This window comes from Falco naumanni, chromosome 10 (assembly GCF_017639655.2).
Source record: "Falco naumanni isolate bFalNau1 chromosome 10, bFalNau1.pat, whole genome shotgun sequence".
In the NCBI taxonomy this organism is placed as follows: Eukaryota; Metazoa; Chordata; class Aves; order Falconiformes; family Falconidae; genus Falco; species Falco naumanni.
This window is the reverse complement of record NC_054063.1, coordinates 32,174,996-32,198,938: the sequence shown is the minus strand read 5'-3', so window position 1 is coordinate 32,198,938 and position 23,943 is coordinate 32,174,996. Positions and strand designations below refer to the sequence as shown.

Here is a 23,943-nt window from a genome sequence, read left to right as displayed (position 1 = left end):
AAGGAAAGTGGGATTTACGAAGTCTTCCTATCTATCTGAAAAAGCTTGCTGAGTAATGAAACTAGAATTGCTGCTTTTCTCTAAAATTATTCTTCTCAAACTTGACAGCAGAAAAATCCTCATTTTATTATTCTTTGCTCTTGAAAGAGATTGCTATTATCTACCTAGGGTGACTATTCTAGGGTCACAAAGCTTGTCATAAGAGAAAGATAACCTCAGGAGCACATTTTGTGTGCTCTTTACTCAAGTCAGTTTATACAGTTAATGCTTAAAATACCTATTCTTGAAGCCACAGTGAGATTTCCCCCTTGTATCACAAAAATCAGAGCTAGAGTTGTGGCTGGGAACTGTCAGGAGACGGTGTTACAAATTAATCTACAAAGCAGGTAATGTAAATCAACGACAATGAAGTGATCAATTACGACATTAGCAATATCAAACTAAGCTGCAATATTTGGTACACTTATGTGTATTTGTCAAGATATCAGGAGGCTGCATTCTTTGAAATACAGCTGGCCTCGGCTCTGGAGAGTACTTGTTTTGTGAGGATGAGGCATCAGGAGCAACAGAACCAAAATTTTTTAAGTTTTAAACATTTTGTGCTAGGAAAGTATCGTGAATGCCCTGCACCAAGCTCAGAAAGCTGCACGCCTGTGCACAGGAGCTCAAAACAGCTCTGCAGAGATGCGGTGAAGAGCACACACGTTAACTTTAAAGAGAGCAGAGCTATGGCTGCCTTTATAGTCAGACACGGTGCCAGAAAGGATCCCCTGGGACAAGCAGCACAGCCTCCAGCTACCATATACAAGATTATATAGTCCCTTTCACAGAGGGATCAAGATCCATTAAAAAGCAAATTGCTTTGCTTTGTCCTTGCTGTTCTCCTGGAGTTATAAACCCACTCAGTTCCAGCCTGAAGTTTACGGGTAGCCAGAGTATACCACTTGTTCTTGAGCAAGCCTCAGCTCTCCCACGTTCAAATGGTGTTCACCACCTCCTTTTTTTCTTTTTCTTTTTTTTTTTTTTTTTTTTTTTTTAAAAAAAAAGGAAGTTCTTATAGCCAATGTCATCTTTCACTTTAGTGGTCCACATAAGCATAGATCTCACTGACTTCTCACATAACAGGCTCAGTCCCTGGCAGTCTCAGTGAGCTTCTGGCTGCTTCCGATTGAATTAATGTAACTTTAAGACTGAAAACGCACACACACTTCGGATACAGAAAACAGCGCCTGATGATTATGTGCAAGCAACACTTCATTAATATTAAATTTCAAATGGAATTGCAGTTTTATTTGCTTCAGGCCATTTCTTAGAGATCACAGATGAACTTTAGCAGCTGGACAGCATAATTTGTACAATATGAACAGGACTGAGTCATTTTATGCAGCAGAGCAGAGAGATGCCAATTTATTCAACCAGAGCAAAAAGTGCTCCATCATTAATGAATTCACCCCATGGCAACACTAGCTGAGATTTCCTCATACTAAAAGCAGACCACATAACACTTCCTATCCATTGAAACTTATGAGGAAAAGCCTTCCCATAATTACAGCCTATCTCCAACTAAATCAAAGCAGAACATACCTGACAGGTCCTGCTATGAAGAAGGAGCTCCTAAATGACCATAAAGATCAACACTAGGTATTCTAATTAATCTCTTTTAACGAATATAAGACATGAAAGCCATCTGAAGAGAAGAGTACCAACACACATCCAAAGCTGCAGTATATGTAATCAAGGACCCTTTCTGAAAGAGGAGGAAATCCTCACAGTAATGAAAGTTGTTTAAGACCAAGTTACCTCCTTTTGGCTCTCTTCTACTTGAAAAAACAGAAAAGATTATGAATATACAGCAGCTTTCTTCCATTGCAAATTTTCATTGGACACCTTCTGTCTTTCATGTAATTACATAAATTATTTAGTCCAGCAACCACAGTGTGTAACACAGGCAGCGAGATGTGAAGGAGCATCAAGAAAGAAGTGAACTTCATTCCACGTCCTGCCTCATCCAACTCGGGTTCTGATGAACCTTAACAAGAAACCACCACATCAACAGGGATGCAGTCTTCAGGTCCAGCATACTGTGGGTAACAGATCAGGCCCCCCAAATGGCATATAGCCAAGTAAGCATTTGTTAACGTAATAAAATAACATTTTATTCACAACCTGTAAACTCATTTGCTTGTCTGGAGAAAACAGAAAACAACATGGCAATGAATATTTCTTTCCTGAAGCCTGAAAATCTGCTGGTAAAAACAAATCCACTTTAAACTTCTGCAATTAAGGAATTTAAAGAGTTTATAGAGTTTTCATTCCTGCTCGGGAGCAAAGTTTTCTCCAGGTTTTATTCTGATTGAACAGGAAGTGTATTTATTCTTAGAAGAGACAGGTAGGTTAGTTTGCCTGTATATGCAAATATATGCATGCATATGGGACAGAGATATACATACTAAGTGATTTACTACTCCTCTGTCTCTTGTTTAAGTCTCCTGAAGCATATTATTGCCTCCTGTATGCTATTCAGGACTCTGCTAGTTATATACGTCCCATCTTCCTCAAGACAATGCTTCTGTCCAAAGAAAAAAAATCCCCCTACTTTCAATCCCCCACTATCACAAATGCAGGTGTGCTTTGGAACAGCAAAAATAGCTGTGTTAAACACATACACCTCTTTCTCCAATTTCAGTATCTCTGAAAAGACAAATATTAACAGATGATTAACTTTGTCTTAGCGTTAAAGCTTTGTCAAATAGTCAGGACAACCAAAGGCAGACAAGCATCCAACTTAGATCCCAGACTTAGCTCTTCTTCATGCTTCAGTCTACGCAGAACCACTGTTTCGGTTGCTAGCACGCCGCTCTGGGGTCCAGAACCGCTATTCAAACAGAAAAACCAAAACCTACAGCGAAAACTCCACAACAAAATGCCAGCACATACAACTCCTCCCGTTGCTCAAAAATACCGTTTGCATGTCTGCACAACTTGACTTTCTCAAACACACTGTGCTGGCCGCTGTTTATGTCAAATTTGCCAGCAAAGTTGCTATTAAAAATAAAAGTCAAAAAGTAACACAGCTGGAAGACTTATCTGGGAAGATTTGTATTCTCCGCACCTCAAGAGTGGCAGTACAGTGATTCCTACCGTTCAAGAAGAATTTAATCAATGCATGTGTTTCTATAAACAGTGTGTTATTTAAATGCATAACAATGTGTGTTTTATGGTCTGATCATGGCTAAATGGACCAATTTATTTTAAGCACAGAACTGTACCACTGGACATTAATAACTCTGACTAGTGGGAAGCAACTACAAAGAGCCATCATCCACGGAGAAAATCAGAGGCAAACCCCAGCAAATGTATTTGACATACACATAACATAAATCCTGACAAGACGTGGAGCTATTATTGACAGTACCTGCATTGGCTCTTTGGATAACATGTATTTGCATTTTTTTTTTGGGATAACATCTGATATTACACCACCTATGGCTACCTCAGCTTCATACTAGTAATACTTCATTCAATTATAATACTAGTGCAATCACATAAACCTTCCGCCATCCATATTCATCCTGCTGTTCACGTTACAGCTTTTACAGTCATTGCTTTGCATGAAAAATCACAGGTTAATTAGCACAGAAAAAAGTTTCCCCAAGTATTGGCAGCAATACTTCTCTGGTTTAGGTTTAAGTGTCACCCGCGGGACGTGTCACAAAGCCACCAAGACTAACAAGCTTAGTCTGAATCATTTTTCTAATAGGAAATCGCCAAGTTTGCATCTTAGCTCATTTAATTTACTAATGAAACCCAATCTACCCTCAATAGGGAAAACATCTTTTTAAAAGGCCACAACCATGCTTAGCAGCACGGGCACGGCAAAGCCATAAGAAAACCCAAACCACCCTAACTGTATTATAAGAATGAAGCCTAGAATTTTTTATTTTAAACACTCACAAACTACTAAGAATTTTTACCTGCACATTACATTATCAAAGTAGAGGCAAGAGAATTATTAGGGCTTCTGGTTGACCTCTGCACCAGATGCTCTACTGACTGCATGCCGCATTAACACAAATCCCACACCCACAATTCTTCCACCACATCCAGATCCCTCATTCATCTCAACCCAAAAAACTCACACCAGTGTTGGTAGTTCTACATTCTCCAGTGTCATTTTATCTGGTGCTTAAACAAGCAAGAGGCACTTTAAAATAGAAAACAGGACAGATTTTAGTACTAGACAAACTAGATTCTATTTCACTTGGATCTGATCATATTGCAGTGTCCAAGGAAGGCAATATGTTTATCTGCTTTATTATAAGATTATGTTCCACTCTTTAAATCAAAGGACAAATTCATGCCAAGTTTCCACTAAGGACCTATAACAAATAAAATAGGAAGAAAAAAAAAAAACCACCCAAAAAAACCCAGTAAAAAATGCTGCACTGTTTAGCACCACTATATATTCTCCCATAAAAAATTTTAAGAAAAGATTTTAGACATATTAAGGGTTCAAAAGTTATTCTAGCTCTCAAGCCCAATGGAAATGTCTGTTATTACAAAGCATTGTTCATCTATAGTTCTTCAGCTACTTCCAAAGTTTTCTTGGAATAGTTTAACTGCAATCCGTAAGTAATGATAGCAATCGATTTATAAGTAAAATGTGTTGCAGCACAATTTAGTATCTGTGGTTTCAGGCAATCACTTCAGTGCTTTCGAAATGTGTAACAGAATGTCACAGTGACATTTTTAATGCTGCTTGAGTATTTATATTCAGTGCCCAGAAAAAAGCCAAGCAAATGAAAGAATTTAAGCAAACAGAATTATAGCTCAATTGACTACAAACCAAAACTTGCCCTACTATGTAAAACCCTATAATTTAAGAACACTTTTCCTCTGAGCCTGAAAAGTCATGAATTGAAATCACTTTCAAGGCTACTGGAACTTGTTTGCTAGAGATTCCTGACACAATCTTATCTAAAGAATCATATTTCAATGTCCTATAAACATTTTTTACATTAAAAAGAAATAAAACCAAACCAAGAACTGGTGAAGAGACAGGGTTGGTTTTTTTGGTTGTTTTTTTTTTTTTTTTTTTTTTAAAGTAGGAGGAACGGCTAGAACACAAGCTCAGAAGATTGCAGTTAAAAAGCCCAAGACACCTCGGGAAGCTAAATTCTACAATGCCATCCAAGAAAAACCAGAACTTTTTTATTGACTTAAACCAGGTTTTATTGTGAGTCATAACACAAGCTGCCAAGTGAAATATAGATGTCTTTAAACATATGAATCAATGAAGCTTTTTCAAACTCCGTGGTTTCCAAACAGCAATAATACATTTATATTTAAGATTACAAAAAGAACTCCCTCCAGAGAGTTCTGTAGCTGGCTGATGAGCTTTACAGTTAAATCAATTTACACTGAATGTTATGAGAACATGAATATGGAAATGGCAAACTGAAAAATGGAGCTATGGGCAATTCACATGAAGGGCAAGCTGCTCAAAGACGCTGCCTTGCAGTGCGTCCAAGAAACAATCACAGAACTGCTCTGTGCAGCAGCCAGAATTTCAGAATTATGCCACTGGGGAAGGAGAAGAATAAGAATAAGGTGTTAAGGAAAAGTTGTTTTAGTCTGGTACAAAGATTTTCATTAACGTCAGATGTCTTGGAATCAAGGTGCAAGTTATTAAAACGCAGCACAAGGTGCAGCAGAGAACACTGAGTGCAGCTGGGTTTCATCAGACACCACTGTGGGAAACCCATTGACACGGAAGTGGTACCAGTGCCACCCATCACTTGCACCAGGACCCCCAAATGCTTCCTCCAGAAGGCAGAGCTGCTCAGGCACTTGTGCTGCATGCGCAGCTTCGGGCACTGGTAGCCAGCAGCAGCCAAGAACACCGCTGTTAAGAAGTCTGAAGTCTAAGGAGGGGGTAAAATGAAAACTCGAGTTTCTAGTCACAGACCCAGAGCTCTCAGAGCTTGACGTGGAGCTCCCTCTCGAGGTTAGATACCACGCGGTATCAAAGACCCTGCTATACCCTCCTAACTGGTTCCGCTCGAAACGAGAGAGCCGTGGCCCTGCAAGGCAGAGGTGGTCAAAGGCACCTCCTCAAACCCCCGTACACTACTCTGCAGAGAGCATTAGATGCTTTTGAGTTACAAGCGCTGCAATCTTAAAAGGCTGGTGAGAAGATAAGCATGTTAAACCCAAGAAGACAGACCAATGAGGCGCTTTACTTGCGCACATCTTTGGTAGCCAGTACAGGAGCATCACAGGCAATAAAACTCGTTATTGTGAATCGTTAAATGGAACAATACACGCTGATGGTGAGAAACTAACAGCATTGCCTGTCTGTAAAGAAACTGCAACTTCACTATGTTTATTTAAGGCTGTTAACATCTCCCACTCTTTGTGCACCTTTAAGCTACTCTAAGCATCTATGTCCTTCCTAGAGCTTGATCCTCAAACCCTGATGCTGTTACACCACTTTCTTTGTTGCCACAAGCTGCTACATGGGCTGACACCTCTTTTTTAAAGTGCTGAATCAGTGTTTGCCAAAGTTCAGAAAACTTAAACGGGTTCTGCTGAAACGTCACTCTCAAAAGCAGGATCTTTGCACAAGCTCTAGAGGGCCCCCACATGGAATATTTCAACATGGAAATTCCTGAGAAAAGGGTTTTGCAAAATGTGTTGAGTAGTTTTTTTTATCTCCTGCAATAGCTGAAGGTTCAAAATCTGACGGCCAAGGAAACCTTCAGAAGCAGTACAAGAGCCAACAGAACAAGCCTTGCCTATGGATGGTTGTACTTTGCTGCTGCCAAGCCCCCACTCAGCACTCTCCTCGGTCCTTGAACAGACATCCATGCTGGCAAGCCCAGTCAGCCAGGACCACCTCCGCCTCAATATTGTTGAGGCTATCCAAGCAGCGGGAACAGATTTCTATGAGAATCCATAACTGAAAAAAAAAAATATTCTTTTCCTTCTAGTCATACTTTTCCAGGGAGGGTCTCCCTGCCACTTCTTTCAAAGAAGGACTTTTAACCCTTTTTCAGCTCCAGCTGTGAGGTCTTCCACAGACTATCAGGGATCAAAGTCACATCATTTTAAAACTTGCATTCTTTGACAACGCTTGTCGTTTTAGTAAGCTTCTCTATTTTAGGGCAGAATACATTTCTACTTGAATGTCTCAGAACAGCAAGAGAGTTTGTTCAGTTGTCCTTAGTGATTAAAAGTAACACTAAAGAAGAGATGCTAGCTCTTCCCACTGTGTGCCTTGCTGTGCTTGAAGCACGCAAGATATTTCTCATTTCACAAATGTAGCCCTTGATTTGGTGCATCAGCTCTGAAACAGTCTTGCTGTTTTCAGATGTCATGTTACAGCCAGGTCACCTTCTAAAGCAACACATTTTTTATTAACCCTATGCACAGCCTCCCTTCCCCTACATTCTGTGAAGATGACAAAACAGGAAAGAACCAACAAAAGTCCCCACACTAGCTAGAATCAGATCTTATTCAATCAGCACAAGAAGCTTACAGAAATAACCCATCAGCTATACCAAATGCAAGACTACAAAGAACAGCCTCAGACTAAGACCTAGAAAGGGCCTCCCCTCCACTGCCAGAGGGCATCGACCCGAGTTCTAGCTCCCTACAACCAAAAGCTATGACAAGCTACCAAAAATATCTAAGTGGGTTGCGAATACATATCACAGCCTACACTAGGTCCTAAGTAATATTCTAGAAGTAAAAGATGTTTTCTTACTTTTCATGGTGCCCTCCTCCTCTTCCTCTTCTGTGTTTATGACCATTGTACCCAACTGGGATTCCAAGGTGCCATCGTGTTCTATCATTGTGTTGGCTCCATCACTCATCGTGTTGACAGCTCTTATGGTACCAGTTTCATCTCCACTCGCCCTCACCATGGTACCTGAATCCGTTTCATCTTCTTCCTGTACAAGGATGCCGTAAATACATTGTTATTGATAGTGGTGAAGTCGCCTGAAGAATGCCTGTATTCAAGGACACTGGCAAGTCTTACTAATTCAAAGATTTTTACAAATACACATAGAAGCAACATTTTGTTTGATGCATAGTTCTCCCCCGTCATCTCCAAACAGGTAATGAAAAGTCTTCATACTTTTCTGACAGCATGATAAATAAGAGAACAGATAAATAATCAGCAGAAGCTTCTCAATGCAGGTTGTATCTCATTTCTGACCTGGTGACCTGTCCATAAGAGTAGATTATAATACTCATTCTGTCATCAGTGTTTCTATTCATGCTGCCGGTTTTAACAGTTCACCTAAACCCCCTATCTCTAGTGGTACAGTGCACTGAGGAGTCAGTAGTTATTAGAGAGCAACAGGTCTAAGTCTGCAGTGCATGTAGCACACTGAAGAAAAAACACCACCCTATTTTTTTAGGAGTCTGTCTTTAACATTTAGGTAGTTTTACTTGCTATAAACTTCAGAAGCACTGAAGAAAAATGAACCGAATTTGCAAATCTTTAAAAAGGAATTAATTGTCAAAGTGTAGTCATTTTTTCCAGATGAAAATTATTTCTTATCCTTCCATCTGTAAACAGGTACTAATATTATAGAAGCTTGAATTATTGCTCTCAAGGCTCAAGAGACTCACTGTAGGGAAACACAAGCTCCTGAAACAAATTCTGGTAGGACAGCTTCCTGGCAGATAGCTACATTAGCCAGAGGTAGTTGCATTAGGTGGGATGCTCATCCCTAACTATATATGTGGCTAGGATTTCATGAAGAACAAGGTCAAAGTTTCTTCAGTTTTTTGGAAATGTCACCTTGGATGAGATGCTCATGTTTTGTTGTAAGGACAAAGTAAAGTTCACAATTCTTTACATGTGATCATGGACTTACTGATCTGTATTAGTGTTAGATGGAAAACACAGGTCTCACACATCAAGCTGTAATACTCCACCTCAATGTCATTGAAAGAAAGTAGCACACCCGCCCATGTTCTGGTGTTCCACACGTTTTATCTGTTCTGTCAAGGGCGTCTATGTAATCTTCCCAACCTCAAAACCAATAGCAAGAGGAGGAGAAAACTACACAAAATGTTAATGGAGAAAAAGTAATTTTATGTGGAGATGAGTGGGTGAGAAGTAATAATAAATTCGTCAGCTACACATCATTTAACAAAGGACTACAGCAGAAATTTCCACAGCACTTGAGAAGCGCTTGGGAACACTTTACTGCTAGTAAGACACAGAGTAGAGAAGCTTCGGGAAAACACACACACCAACAGAGACCATTCAAGTCCATAGACATCATCTCTCAGCAACGTGACTCCAGATCAGTCAGAAACGAGGAAGGGAGGGTAGAGACAATACTCTTAAAGTCAACATCATGGCAACGTGACCAATAAAGTTACTTCCATACTGAATAAACAGATGGTCCTAAACTGGAAAACTAGACGAACGATGTCTTCAGCATAAATACTGTGGACCATGCCATTCAAGTTTAACCTCTGAAAAGGACTGGCATTCAACGCCTTTTCATTTCATTTATTCGGGCTGAAGCAGGCAGAGGCTCAAAAAACAGCTTTCAACATGCTTTCCATATTCACATGCTGTAACCACTGAAACAAGGAGCTCAAACTTAAATTCACAGCAATCCCCTGAATACTTGTCATGCCCTCACCTCAAGTTTCTGTCGGTTGCTCTTGTGTAGTAGAAAGTTTCTATAAGGGGGGTTCTAAAGCACAACAATCGTAAAACAACAAAACATACTTATATTATAGAGCATCACAGATGATATTATTATTTTATACCAGGAGAGCAATCTAAGACCTGAATTTACAACGACAAATTCTCATTACTGCATAAATAATGTAATCCAACTGGGAAAATAAATAAGAGTCTTTTGCGGATATATCAACCCTTACTTTGTAGACCTATTCAATCACTATATAAGCTAAAGAGTAAGACATACATGCTGGCTATCCCACTCAAATATAAAGACCGAGCAGGGACCAAGCATCAGGTTAAGCAGTCAAAGTAGAAAACCTGACAACCAAGTCAAATCCACAGGCGATTGGACAAAATATTTCAAACCCAAAAACCAAAGCAGCTAAGCTTTATGAAAGGAACAAGAATTTGAACTTTGTACACTGTTACTATTAAATACTCACTGAATTTTCCTCATCGTCTTGATCTAGTTCACGCTGCTGTGCCTCTTGACGTTTCAGCTTGATATCCATTGCTTCATTAATCAAGTCTCGCAGAATTGACACTCCTTTGGCACTTTTAACAAATGGATGCTGAGAAGTATTTTAAAAACAAATAAGCACTGCATCCAAACTAAGATATAACAATAAAACATTGTTACTATGGCCTACTTCCAATCAAAATTAAGGTTTAACTTGATACATTACTAAAATTAAAATCCAACACTCCTGTTTGGCACAGGAGGAAGATCTCCCACCCTCCAGACACAATCGTGCCCCAAAGGCACTACTGCTCTCAGACCTTGGGCTCATTCCCCTCTCACAGCTCCGCTTGCCTCTTGCTGAGCACCAATTACACAGATCACCACCATGCCTAGACCATTCTGAGCAACCACTTTCATTTAGCCTCTCTGCTTTTTAGTGTTTTAAGAGGCAGTTTCCTGGCAGTGCTGGTGAAAATTTGAAAGTAAAAAAACAAACCAAACCAACAAAACCCCCAAAGTCCTTCAAAAGCAAAGCAAACAAACAAAAAAACCCCACACCCAGAGAAGATAAAGAGAGGAAGTTGAAGTTAGACTGGTTTTTAGAAAAGAACAGAAAAGATGAAGTTGAGCGTAAAAATTTTAAAATGAGATATTAAAAAGTAAAATCTGTAGCGAGCAGGAGCAGCAAGAAATGAAACCAACATCAAAAGACACGTAGCACTGCCTACCCTAGCAAGCCTTCTCTAGAGCTTATGTTCTTGTAAGAAAAGGCAGACCTGCAGAAGCTGTGTTGCAGTGGCACGCTGCTCCGGGCTCTTAACAAGACACTGTTTTACAAAGTCCATAAAATTGTCTGACCAGAGCTCTGGTTTCCGGAATGTTGGAGGGGGATTGGTAGGAATCATAAAAATTGCCTGAAAACAGAAAAGTATTCCAGATCTCCAAACAAAATGCAAAGCTTTCCAACAGTACAACATAAATACACTCAAACATATACTGGTACTAAAGAATGAGTGATATTTTAAGACTGCTGCTTCTGAAGATTTTGTGCCAATATTACAAACAAATTTGCTCAGAGGGATCAAGTAGCAAGAAATCAGACTTTCCTCAACAGGTGCCTGCACTTCTGAACTATTATGTGCCCCAAAATGTGTGAATCTGCCATTTTTAACACTTAAACATTTCTGCTCGCATTAAAAAAACCAAAACCCACCACAAACCACTTTGGATAATACAACTGAAAATATGTTTCTTCACACCCAATACAGGGAGCTTCAGCTATGACTTCACAGAACAGGACTTTCATACCCATGCTGATTCTCCTTCTCAAGACCTATTTTTCATTTAATCAACAGTACAAATAACTGACAGAAAACAAATCATCTACTCTAAATTAAAAACAAGATGGCACGTTGCTATGTTATTCAGCCAGCTATAATAGCAAATCCTTTCCGCAGAGCAATAAATTTTGAAAGGCCAGAGTCCTTACCCTCATCGGATGAATATCTGCATACGGTGGCTTGCCTTCAGCCATTTCTATTGCAGTGATTCCCAGAGACCAGATGTCTGCAACACAATTATACCCAATTTCTTGAATCACTTCTGGAGCCATCCAAAATGGGGTTCCTATAACTGTGTTCCGCTTTGCCATGGTGTCCTAAAAAGAACACAACAAAAATCCAGACAATGGCAACTGTATTAGCCACAAACATCTGCTAATGAATTATCACCCCAATTATTTTCCGCTTGCATACATGCACATTATTAGACTCAGCAAGACTGGGATATGGAGGACTGTAAAAAGGAATTGAAATGTGCTTACAGAATTTACACATATCTTGAAGAAAACAGCAAGTGCTATTGCAAACCAATACTTAGATGTAACAGCTTCCAAAGAGGAAACTCTGCTCTGTTGATGGCTTAGCATCTCATTGTTGATGTAAAGTTCTAAAAAACAGTTTAGAGCAATTTTTTTAAAGTCTCCACAAGCACATCATACTCGCACACAGGTTAAAGATAAACTGAATTGTACACAACCATCTTGGTTTTACTTACTGTAAGTTGTCCTGCCACTCCAAAATCTGCAAGTTTAGCATGTCCCTCTGTATTTAGCAATATATTTCCAGCTTTGATGTCCCTGTGTATCTTCCTCATAAAATGCAGGTACTCTAGTCCTTTCAGTGTCGATTGCACTATAGTAGCAATTTCCTCCTCAGTGAGCTAAAGAAAAGAAGAGTTACAGCTGCTGAAACTTAACACTATCGTGTTTCAGTTGTGTTTTCCTGAGATTCATTAATTGGCATTTAATTGCCTTCATTAAAGATTGCCATGCTAATGGGAAATTAGTCAGCTACCTACAGCATTATGTAGAATTAGATTACAACCAGCATATGTATACGCAGGTACCATATTTCACACACTATAACCCTCTCTCAACTACTAATTCTTATCCCGCAATAACCACAGTAAGGCAAAGTAGACTGGTATTCAGAATCGGTCTGAGTTTTCAGGAAAACCAACAAACTGAAGTCTGCACCACTGATTACATTATCTAGATAACCAAAACTCGATCAATGTGATCAACTTTCATTTCCAGAGGCACAAAGGGACTGCATCTCAAGTTATGGCCAGTGATTGCATCAGGCATTGAACACAGTGAGAATTACCCCAAACAACTCAGCATCCTTACGCTGCTGGACACGCGTATTTTCCTATTCATACATTCAAATGAGAAAGAACGTACAGTTTTATTTCGTAATCGAATAATATCAGACACAGATCCAGCGCCGCAGTATTCCATGACTATCCACAGGTCTGTGTTCTTAAAATAGCTGCCGTAGTATTTCACCACATGAGGACTGTGAGATGTGAAAAAAAGCAGAAGAAAACAAAGGGTCAAATACCAGTAACCAGCGTAACTGAATAAGCACAATACACTGCAGAGTCCCTAAGTATGTTTTAGAAATTCAGAGTTGAAGTGCGACTGAAACCCTGATCAAAAGTATTCCAAAACAGTCTGAACTTGCCCAGGGCTACTGCAGTTCTGCCAAGCCTCTTCCCCACAGCAGTGCTCATCTGACCCACCAATAAGTCAGTTCAGGGAGCTAAACCGTCTGAAAATCTGTCCTACAGAAATAAGGAGAGATTAGCTTTCAGTCTGGTTTAGCTCCCTGAACTGGATTACAAGGTCAGTGCTGCGGCAAGCAACAAGGCAGGACAAGGGAATGAGAAACAAACCAGTGCAGTCTGTGGTAAAGCTCCTGCAGAGCACTTGCAACCACATGGAAACATTAAATAAGGTCCAAAGTTTGCTGAAAAACAGCTATCATGTTCATCAAGAAGAATGTTCCCCCACTACCACATACACCCACTTGTTTCTACAATTTAACCCACAATGTATTTTAGGAACCCAGGACAACCTTGGATTGTCTCTCACGGTCAGCTACCTGGCTGCCCCAAAAAACAAATGACCTAGTAAAGTGTATTGGTCAGCATAACCATCTGTCCTCTGGAGAAGGTAAAGCAGAAAACGAACCGAAAGACTGTCCCCTGATTTTACAGGAACAGAGCTAAGGAACAGCAGTGTACTTCATCTATCCTCTGCTGCATGTTTTCTAATGAAAAACTATAAATATAGTAAGCCAGTCACACCACGCTGTGTCCCTTAATGCTTGCACAAAACCCACGATGCTCCAGTGATTCACTCCCTCTGCTGTTCATAACCGTGAGGTCTCATTTTAGGCTTTACAATGTTAATATTTAATTTCTTTTAAGAGACACCTAGTAATGCTTTCCAAGTTACACAATAAGATTTTTCACAAAGAAATTATTTTCAAGTTACGTTTTGTTGTCTGCTACCAATCACCTCCATTTAAAGATAGCGAGTGCGAAGTGCAGTAGAGTGAGTGACTGGGACCATAGTTTTATATTGCTAATGTAATTTATTTTAAATGGTTTTCTATGCCTGAAATCCATCAAAGTGGTGTTTCTTAAGGCTAGATTCATAACAGCAGAAAAAATTAGTCTATTTTAAACTTTCAGCCTAGACCACACTTTGACAGGAGGTCTTCCACACCCATGAGCTCTTCATTAGCCAAGTTATTACAACACCTCTTCCCATAAGAAACATGCAGAGGCAACCCAGAGAGCCAACCATCAGCCCACAGAGCTGCCAGCAAGTTATTCTGAGGATGCCCAGATCAGCAGATAGCCTTGCACCGCACTAGAACCTGCACAGGCAGAACAACTCTGCCACCCAAGCAGATGACAGCATGTAGGTTATGCACATGCAAGAGCAGTCATGCGTTAGTGGCTCTCATCCACAGGCCCCTTAAAACCAAACAAAACCCCTCTTTAACAATTTTCTATGTCCATACCAAAACCTGTTTAGAAGTCATTGCCCCTTCAGCCATGGGAACTGCTGTTGTAGCACACAATCAAGTTACCACTGTTCAACAAGTGACGGCGCGTGGGGACAGCTGCAGTCACTGCTCGCACGCTTGGCTCTTCGCTGGCAGCAAGTGCAAGGTTATTCAACTTAGCTTAATGCTCTCTTGTTGCAAGCTACATTTTTGTTGTCTTACCTTTGCTTGGATTAAGACTACTCAAATGGTCAGTTAACATGAGTCAGCTGATATGAGGTAACTTGATCGTACAAGTCCAGCCTTTTAAAAAACATTTAAGGCAACATCATGGCTTTTATTTGATTAAATGCCAGATCATAGACAATACTTTTCTTTGCATACCAATAATGAGTTTTGCAGTATACATTTACCTGTCACATTGCTGCATTATGGATATTTCCTTTATAATCTCTTGCAGGTCAGATTCCACAGGAACTTGTTTAATTGCAACAACTTGACCCGTTTCTTTATGAATGGCTTTGAACACACTGCCATAGGAACTATGAAACAAAATATTAAACAAACACTGAATACAGTAACATTTTAAAAATGCAAACATTATGGTTTTGCTTTTTGCAAGTGCAGCCACCAGGTAAAAAATTAACTATCCTACTACTAACAATGTTTTGTATTTTAGTGTAAACAATCAGCCCACTAAGTTCTAAACGCTATAATACTACAAATAAGTCACAGCACACCAAGACTGTCAGAGGAGAGCTCTGGAAATTACGGGCATCAATACACTGCCCGTAGCTTTGGAATGGCCTTTTACACAAATCCAACAAATACAATTCTCCCTTCTTCCAGCACACAGTACCAGGTGAGCATCAGCAAGAACTACAGCTCTTGTTAGAGGGGTTTTGCCTGTTCTTGTCAGATATTATCTGTCTTTATTTCCAGCTTTTTTACTTACAGCAGCCAGGCAGATTTACAACTCGGCTTTTTCAAACGAACTGCTTAAGAAAGCAAACACGTCACTCGCTGAGCATTCCCACACTGCTCTGCCTTACCAAGTGGCACAATGCATTAGTAGTTCATTTCCACCATGCAGACCTTCTGCAAGATGAACTACCATGGACAAACTAACAAAACCTCTCGAGTTCCCAAACAGCCCTATCAATTCCAGAGTGGCATTTTTCAACAACGTTTGTTGAAAACCCCTACTGCTGAGCCGTGAGCTACTGTTTTGAGTTATCATACTCTTGGGAAATAAAGAATTTATTCTGTTACTAACCAAACACCATCACTATGTCAATACATACCTTTGCAGTAACAGGATCACAACAAAAGTGAAAAATCAGAGACCACTGAGCATATAGCCATTACTTAGATCTGGTCTTAGAGAAACATACATTGGGCACAGTGGAAAAGAACACATACCCTTCTCCAAGCTTCTCTAACACATCAAATACTTCCTCAGGTTGCTTGGTTAAACTGTCTTCATCTAACTTCTTCAGCTGCCTGTGTATGTAACAATAGAGAAATGATTACATTTAACACTTCATCGCAGTTTGGGCTTTGTTGAAACAGAAGAATAAATAGCACCATTTAAACGTACACAAGGCTTAGCATGAGGTAAGTATATTTCACCTGACCAGGAAACTGAACGTTATTAGTATCTGACAGCAAAGGTAACTACAGAGAATAGAATTTGACCAGGCACACAAATCTACACTTTCTCTTGGTGGAAACGCATCTCAGCAGCTATACACTGGTGGTCAAATTCCAACGCAGCACTGCAGTCTTGCAGCTATTGAACACATCTGCTAAAGTTCAGTATCTTGAATGGAAGGATAGGCACTAAGGCCAGGCAAAAGGGAACAGCATCTTCCCTGATGCCTTAGCGTATGTGTGGAATATGTTCGTTCAGAAGAAGGAGGCAATAACGATCTCACCTGTACATTTTTAATATCAGAAGATCAGATTTCAACTCTGTGGGCCTGGACATATACTAGGAAAATTCTGTTGAGGGGGTGGCAGGAGGATATGGGATGCATGGGGGAAAAAGGAAACTGATACCAGACTCTTTCAGGATCTTAATGCTGTTTGGTCCACTCCTCTTAAATGCATTGCTACCAACAGCTGAAACACTTCCTAGGGAAATGTGATGCACTGTGATCCTTCACCTGGCCCCTCTCACCCCAAGTACAACTTTCAGGGAGATTCTGTACACAAAGCAACAAGATGATCAACCACATTTCTTTCAGTCCACCTCTACCACACTGGAGATCTGTTCGAAACCTCTTGAAACAGCTAAGGATGACATAAAAAAAAAAGTTCTGAAAACAAAGTATTTACTGTCAAAAAAACAGTATCCAATAGCCCATAAATAAGTGCTCTTTCATTTTCACAAAAACAAAATAAAAACCTGAAACAAAAAAAAACAACAGGAAAACACCCAAACAAAAACCCTCCAACTCCCCAAACCAGCTCATACAAGGTTTTCAAAGTTTTCAGAGCTTACTGGTCTTGCAGCGAGCGGTGTTTAAAGTGAAACACGTGGGGTCACCTGCAACTGCAAATTACTGCTGAAAGCTCTTCCTGCTGCTGCTAAAGATCACAACTCCAGCCACAGGCATATTAATTTCTATACTAAATAATTTATTTCCCAAATTTCTTCAGAAACAGAGTGAGATCAAACGCATTGATCCCTGGCTATTATGTTTATGTACAAAAGCCATACAGGAGGAGCAGCTCACACATGGAGTACATACAATAGCTTCCTGAAGCAAAGGAAATGTTATAAAGACGACTCAGGAAGTGGTGAAATACTGAAAGTAGTCACTAGCTTCCCTGCAAAGATAAGCACTGGCCAACAGAATGTTGCTTGTCCTCGTAAAAAAGTGGAGGGAGGAAGGTGTGGGAAGAGGAGAAAAGGGGGAAAAAATATATGTATCGGTAACTGCACAAGCTGCCATTTCCAAGCAGCCCAAGAAGTGGCGATGCGAGAGGTAGATGCTTCTTGCTTAAGTTGACACCTAAAGTCTCTATATAAAAAAAGTCATTTCATACCCCCAAACACAGTAACTAGACAACTACTGTGCTTGCATCATACTGGCCCGCTCCTGCTGTCAGAACCTCTCCCTCGGTACCGCACACGGGTGTACCGGCCGTACTCTCACCCAGGCTGTCACTCAGATCCAACCTGAATCGCCTTCCAGTTAAACACGGCCGTAAGCAATTACAGAATAAAGCCAGACTCGCTTATTTTAATGGAACAGACATCGCTGTTTTGTTTAACAAAAAAAAAAAAGGCCGAGTCACTGAAGGGCAGAGCCAGCGGCTTCCTTTGCTCGCCGCCGCAGCGCTCCCCGGGACCGGCTGCGGGGAGCTGATAGCGCCCACGGCCCCGCACCGCGGTCCCAGCGCCGCCCACGCCCGGGACGACGCCGGCACCGGGACCCCTCACTCAACCGGGCCCAGCAGGCAGGCGGCAGCGCCCGGGCAAGGCACCGGGAGGCTGCAAACCTGCGCGGCACTCGCCCTGAGAGAGAGGGGAGGGTGCGTTACCGGGGGCTCTGAAGCAGCACGGGTCAGCATAGCCCCGTTAACCGGCGTGAACCCCCGCAGCGACCGATGCTTCAGTTTAAGCGGTTTCCCCGCCAGCGGGACTCGGCGCTGCCGCAGTGCGGGGCCTACCGGTGCTGCCCGGTCCGCCCCGGCGCGAAGCAGCAGCCGCCCGCAGCCCCGACGCTCCTCCAGCCACCGCCCGCCCGCCCGGGCCGACGCGCGCCGGGAGCGCCCCGGGGAGCGGCAGGGCAGGAGCCCCGGGGCCGTCCGCGCCGCTCCCGCCAGGCTCCGCGCCAGCACCCATCAGGCTCAGGACGCGCCGGCAGCACACCCGGGGCCGGCCCCCGCAGGGGCTCCCCCTGCCACTTACCGGCGCGGGTTCCGCAGCTGCACCGTCTCCATGGCGCTGCGGGACAGCAGTCACTCGGCCGGCCACTCCCTCACCCCGCCATGGCAGCCCGCCACACGGCCACTTCCGCCCGCCGCCGGAAGTCAGCGGGGAGCGCCCGCCCCGCGCCCGGCCGGGAGGGGCGTGGCCCCGCCCCCGCACAGTGGGCGTGGCCTGGCGCGGTCCCGGCCCGGCGCGGGTGGCAGCGGCGTGATGGCAGCGGAGCCCAGCGCCAGCTCCCTGCGTCGGGCCGGCAACGAGGAGTTCCGCCGCGGGCAGTACGGGCCGGCCGCCGCGCTCTACACCCGTGCGCTGGCGCTGCTGGAGGCTGCAGGTACGGCGCGTCCCGGGGCCGGGCCGGGCCGAGCGGGCCCCGGCTGAGCCCGTCTCCCACTTTGTCCCGGCGCAGGGGAGGCCGCCGCGGCGGAGCGGAGCGTGCTGCTGGCCAACCGCGCCGCCTGCCGCCTCAAGGAGGGCGCCTGCGACCTCTGCGTCGCCGACTGCAGCAGGTGAGCGGGGCCGGGTGGCGGCGGGGCCGGGTGGCGGCGGGGCCGGGTGGCGGCGGGGCCGGGTGGCGGCGGGGCCGGGTGGCGGCGGGGCCGGGTGGCGGCGGGGCCGGGTGGCGGCGGGGCCGGGTGGCGGCGGGGCCGGGTGGCGGCGGGGCCGGGTGGCGGCGGGGCCGGGTGGCGGCGGGGCCGGGTGGCGGCGGGGCCGGGTGGCGGCGGGGCCGGGTGGCTCGCTCGGTGCTATCCTGCCGGCGGGCGGCGAGCCGGGGACGGTGCCAGCCCCGGGGCAGCTGCCCCGCGCCGTGCCCGCCCTCAGGCGGCGGCGGGCCGCGCTCTCCCTCTGCCGCAGCGCCCTGGCCCTGGTCCCCTTCGCCATCAAGCCCCTGCTCCGGCGGGCCGCGGCCTACGAGGCCCTGGAGCGGTACGCGCTGGCCTACGTGGACTACAAGACGGCGCTGCAGGTGGACTGCGCCGTGCAGGCGGCGCACGACGGCGTCAACAGGTACCGCTGGGCGCTGCCGCGGGGGGTGCCGGGGGGCCCGGCAGCTCCGCCGCACCGGGAGCCGGCTGGGTCCCTGGCGCGGGAACGGAGCGGCTGGCCGGGCTCCCTTCGCCTGCCGGCTCCTTCCAAGGTGCTGGCTGAGGGCTGGGGGTGATGGGGGTGAATGCGCTGGGGCTGCTGCTGCTGCGTTGCTCGCTGCCAGGTTTAAAGGACATAACAAGCTACAGGTTGCAGTGCCCCATCCCTCAGCCCTCCCCGTGCTGCTGTAGCCCTCCTCTCCCTGGAGCTGCCTGCATCGCCTCACCACTTGCCAGACTGAGGAGTGACACACACGTCTCTCCCTCGCCCGAGCACTGAGAGTCCCAGCCCCTGTTCTGTGATATTATTAGCCCTGCTGACAGGAAGAAAGTCCTTTTATTCATGTCCTGTCTGCAGAAGGAGCTTAGGTTAGATGCATGGAAAGGGATTAGTGGGGAGATGCTGGCCTCCCTCGGTACACGCGACAGTTTACAGAGTGACCTTACTGGCTGCCACCCATCCAGCCGACCACGAGGTGACTGCCAGCCATCTCTTCCAGGATGACTAAAGCCTTGCTGGAGAAGGATGGTGTGAACTGGCGCCAGAAGCTCCCACCAATCCCCACAGTCCCCATTTCTGCCCAGACGAGGTGGAGCGTTCCTTCTGCTGGGGCAAACACCCCTCCTGCTGCTGCGCCACAGGGAGAAGCAGGTGAGAGCGTGCCCTTGGGCTGGGTAGGGAGCCCTGTAGCTCCGAAGGGTGACAAACAAGGCAGCTGCCATACCTGCTCTGTGTGTCTGCAGTTGGGGCCGAGGCCTGGAGAAACCTGCGCCTGGTTCTGCCACAGCCTTTTTCAGGGGATTCTGGATCCTTTGATTTCTCTGTCTTGCCCCTGGTATGGGGATATTTGCCTTCTGAGAGGCTGCGCTGATCTTATCAGTTTTATAGTGTTCTGTATTCCTACATGCTGTTTCCAGACCAGATTGCTGCTGGCACGGAGAGAGCTCGAACTCTGAAGGAAGAAGGAAATGAACTCGTAAAGAAAGGAAACCATAAAAAAGCAGTTGAGAAGTACAGTGAGAGTTTAAAGCTCAGTCAGGAATGTGCAACTTACACCAACAGGTACTACTGAGCTCTTTGCCCAAATACTTCTTGGCCCTTTATAAAAGCCACCATGGTACTTCTGACAGAGCTGTCTGATGTTTGCTCCCAAACAACTGAATAAAACAAATACACCCACACATGTTCACCCCAAGTGCAGTCCTCCCTGTAGCTTGTATAACATTCTTTGATCATGTATTGCAAAAACCCTCGGAGACACTCAGCTTAGGGCTGCTAAGGGATTTCTCTCTTTAATGCTTGTCTGCCAGGACTGGGGTATTTTGAGTAGTGTCTGTTGCCCCATGAACCACAAACTGCAGGCTGCTATACTTACAGACTCAAAGTACGTCTAAGGCAGTTGCAGCAAGCAGAACATGTTCTGGACTGGTATAGATAGGAACCTGCATCCTTGAAGTGCAAGTACTTGGCTTTAGAGCAGGTTGCTCTAAAAATCCTTTTTTTTTTTTTTTCCAGACTGAAAAAACTTTTCCTTTTTTCTCCTCTCAACTGAAACAAACTTGAGCTCAATAAGTATGATGACTTTGTGCTGCACTGGGGTTGGCTGAGCTGTGCTGTGCCTGATGCAGCAGTAAATGCTGCTTTTAGCCAAAGGTCTCTAACCAGGTATCTGTATTGCAGAGCTCTCTGTTACTTGACTCTGCAGCAGTACAAGGAAGCAGTACAGGACTGCACGGAAGCTCTGAGGTTAGATCCTAAAAACATTAAGGCACTCTACAGACGTGCTCAAGCACTTAAAGAATTGAAGGTAAGTAAAAAAGGAGTTTTTCAACTGTTTTAGGCTAGGACTAGAAGCCTGTTCATGCATGATCAGGGCTAGAGATGCCCTTTAGAACTTGTTTCTGTGCTAGACAATGTCTGCCATCAGATGTTGAGTGAGATCTATATGGACTGAGGGCGGATTTTCTTTCACATCACTGTTTGCTCTTTGGATCTCATGAGTTTCTGAGCATCAGGTCCTGTTTCTAGAGATGCTGAAAGCACCTATTTGTTGCATTGAGCGTTAGGTTTTTGCGTCTGGTGAGAGTCTGCAGGGTATACCAAATGACGTATTGGTGTTGGACTCAGAACCCAGTCAAGTGATGGAACTGTCTTCTCAGTCCTAGTTTAAGCAGTCTAGTTTAGAACAGCTACATCAATGCTAGTGCTTTAAAGAATTACAGAGAGGGAGTCACAGGTTTAGTTGTGTTGCCTTTGCCTCTGTTGCTGGGTGGTAATTCTGCAGCCTTAGACTGCATTTTGAATGCACTAACACTTAAAAATACACTCCTTCTAGGATTACAAATCAAGCATTGCTGATATCAAGAGCTTGTTGAAAACTGAACCAAAGAACACAGCTGCACTGAGATTACTGCAAGAACTGAACACAGCCTAGGGTAACCAAACAACAACAAAAGCTTCGTTTTCCACTGCAGAAGAAAGCTTTTTTCTTTCCGTTGTTGTTACAGGGACCAATCTTAATGCAGGATCGGTACTGAAATCTGTCTTCCACTGCTGCTGAGATGTAACAGGTTCCGTATCAGCACAATGAATGTTAAGACACACAATCTGTATCAAAATCTATTATCTGGCTCTAAGGTCATTTAAAGTTTTAATGCCACTCCCTGAGAGGCATATAGGTTAACTTGCCTGTAACTGCTGGCCTCAGGGACTCTTTCCACGTTGGCCAAGATGCATGTAAAGTGGCTATTCTCTTCCTGAAGAGCTACAGAGGGGTTTTTTTGTCCTTATTCAGGTGACAGTTTTGCATTTGTGCTGCTATTACTCAAATAGGGTTGCTGCAGGAACGACTGCAGTTGCCTTAGCACCATGTACCTTTTTTGTAACAGGTACAGTTACTTGTGCAGGACCGAGCTTGTTCCCTCTCCCGCTTGATGCCTGCTGGCTCTCAGCTGAATTTGTGCTGCGTAGCATGGCTAGGCAGATGTTTACAGTAGCAGCTTGCTTTTAATTTTTCTGCACATTTAAGAAAACAGCAGCAAGTTAAGCCTGCCTTGTTACACTGTGCACTACTTCTTTCAGATTCTGGGTGCTTTGGAATTCTACAATTGTTTTTTGGTTTGTTTTTTGAAAACCACTTTAGCTCCTCTGTGCCTTTTGGAGCAGTTGCTATGGGGTGTTACAGGGAAGAAGATGGCCAGTAACATCCTAGCTGAGGTCTGGCTTACTACTTCAATGCATGTTTATACTTTCTGATCTCCTTATCTGGTATTGATGGCACTGACTTAAAATGAGATATTTGGAGTTATTCTATGAACCATGAAAACCAGTTCTCATTAAAGCCATGTTTATTTTCACTTTAGAGCTGTGGTGGTTTTTTACATGATGGATAGTATAGGGGAACTGGAACACTTTTATAACCACTTCATGCTGTCCCCCCTTTTTGTCAGGGGCCTTCAAGCACTGCTGTATAGTGCCTTGTTCTGTCAGATAGTGGCAATATGTTAGAGTTCTTCAACTAGTAAGTCAAGATGCTGAACACCCCCAGACCTGAGCCAGCTTACAGTACAGACCAGGAGACAGAAACTAGCCCTTAAGTCAGGGTTCAGATAGCTTTGTTTCCCTCCTTACTTCTCCCACTCAGTGCTTCAGGCAGGTACCCACTGAACTGAATTTACAAAGCAGATGATCTCTGTAATGCCATTAAAGGCAAGGACTTCTTACAATAGCCTGACATTAAGCAGCTTTTTGTAGGTCCCAGGGCTGTACTCCATTAGCTGTAATGGGCCAGGGCTTGAAGCAACTCCTCCTGAGGGGCACAGGTTGCTCCATTCACTCCACTCCCACTTCTAGGCTGCGGTTCCATTGATCCTGCAACCAGCACTTGCCTGAGCTCTTGGCAAGCACAGGTAATGGATTTCAGGGTGGGGATGCACAGGCCAGCAGTACAGAGATAAGCAGAGGAAGGTCACAGAATACAGAGGAAGCCTGGCTTCACTTAATTAAGAGCTATCCTTTTAACAGCCCTGCTGTTATCTGGAGTGGCAGATACCTGCACTGTTCAGCTGCAATTCATTACAACACCTCTAAGCAGCAGCAGTCACCATCTCTTCCCCCTTTCAGCAACAGATAGGCTGTTTTGTACCTTATTATCTGTGAGACTCCCCAGCAATACCACCAGGGAGGCAAAGATCAAGCAAAGCAACAAGACACGCTGCTTCAAGCTCAGGATCACTTCTGCTTCTATCTCCCCTTCTGTTTCAGCAGTGGTGCAGGACACTTCCCAGGTGGGCAGCTGGAGCATGTCAGAGGCACACCTTCATTCATCCCTTCCAAAAGCCACAGCAACTATGCTAGATTGGAGACTCCTGAT

General features: G+C 44.3%; 2 protein-coding genes across 2 annotated transcripts in view; one reads left to right on the top strand and one right to left on the bottom strand.

Moving 5' to 3' along the window:
• STK4 (serine/threonine kinase 4) overlaps positions 1 to 18,572 on the bottom strand; it is a 46,470-nt gene extending 27,898 nt beyond the window's left edge. Inside the window, exons 1-9 of the mRNA XM_040608539.1 lie at positions 18,468 to 18,572; positions 15,968 to 16,048; positions 14,959 to 15,087; positions 12,928 to 13,042; positions 12,240 to 12,404; positions 11,674 to 11,841; positions 10,961 to 11,098; positions 10,165 to 10,293; positions 7,769 to 7,955 (exon numbers count right to left, since the gene is read on the bottom strand). Coding sequence (XP_040464473.1) covers positions 7,769 to 7,955; positions 10,165 to 10,293; positions 10,961 to 11,098; positions 11,674 to 11,841; positions 12,240 to 12,404; positions 12,928 to 13,042; positions 14,959 to 15,087; positions 15,968 to 16,048; positions 18,468 to 18,499 — 1,144 coding nt within the window. The 5' untranslated portion in view covers positions 18,500 to 18,572. The remainder of the gene's footprint in view (positions 1 to 7,768; positions 7,956 to 10,164; positions 10,294 to 10,960; positions 11,099 to 11,673; positions 11,842 to 12,239; positions 12,405 to 12,927; positions 13,043 to 14,958; positions 15,088 to 15,967; positions 16,049 to 18,467) is intronic.
• An 82-nt stretch (positions 18,573 to 18,654) lies between these two features.
• Positions 18,655 to 22,927, top strand: TOMM34 (translocase of outer mitochondrial membrane 34). The gene is made up of 7 exons (XM_040609224.1): positions 18,655 to 18,819; positions 18,895 to 18,994; positions 19,341 to 19,493; positions 20,071 to 20,222; positions 20,489 to 20,633; positions 21,252 to 21,378; positions 21,907 to 22,927. The coding sequence occupies exons 1-7, from the start codon at positions 18,699 to 18,701 to the stop codon at positions 22,003 to 22,005; spliced, it is 897 nt and encodes a 298-aa protein (XP_040465158.1). The 5' UTR covers positions 18,655 to 18,698; the 3' UTR covers positions 22,006 to 22,927.
• Positions 22,928 to 23,943: the final 1,016 nt, after the last annotated feature.

Excerpts from the sequence above, each read along its gene's own strand:
- TOMM34 (XM_040609224.1), top strand. The coding sequence starts at position 18,699 with ATGGCAGCGGAGCCCAGCGCCAGCTCCCTGCGTCGGGCCGGCAACGAG. Across the intron at positions 18,995-19,340 it reads TGCGTCGCCGACTGCAGCAG|CGCCCTGGCCCTGGTCCCCT; the intron begins GTGAGCGGGGCC and ends CCTCTGCCGCAG. Across the intron at positions 20,634-21,251 it reads TGTGCAACTTACACCAACAG|AGCTCTCTGTTACTTGACTC; the intron begins GTACTACTGAGC and ends TCTGTATTGCAG.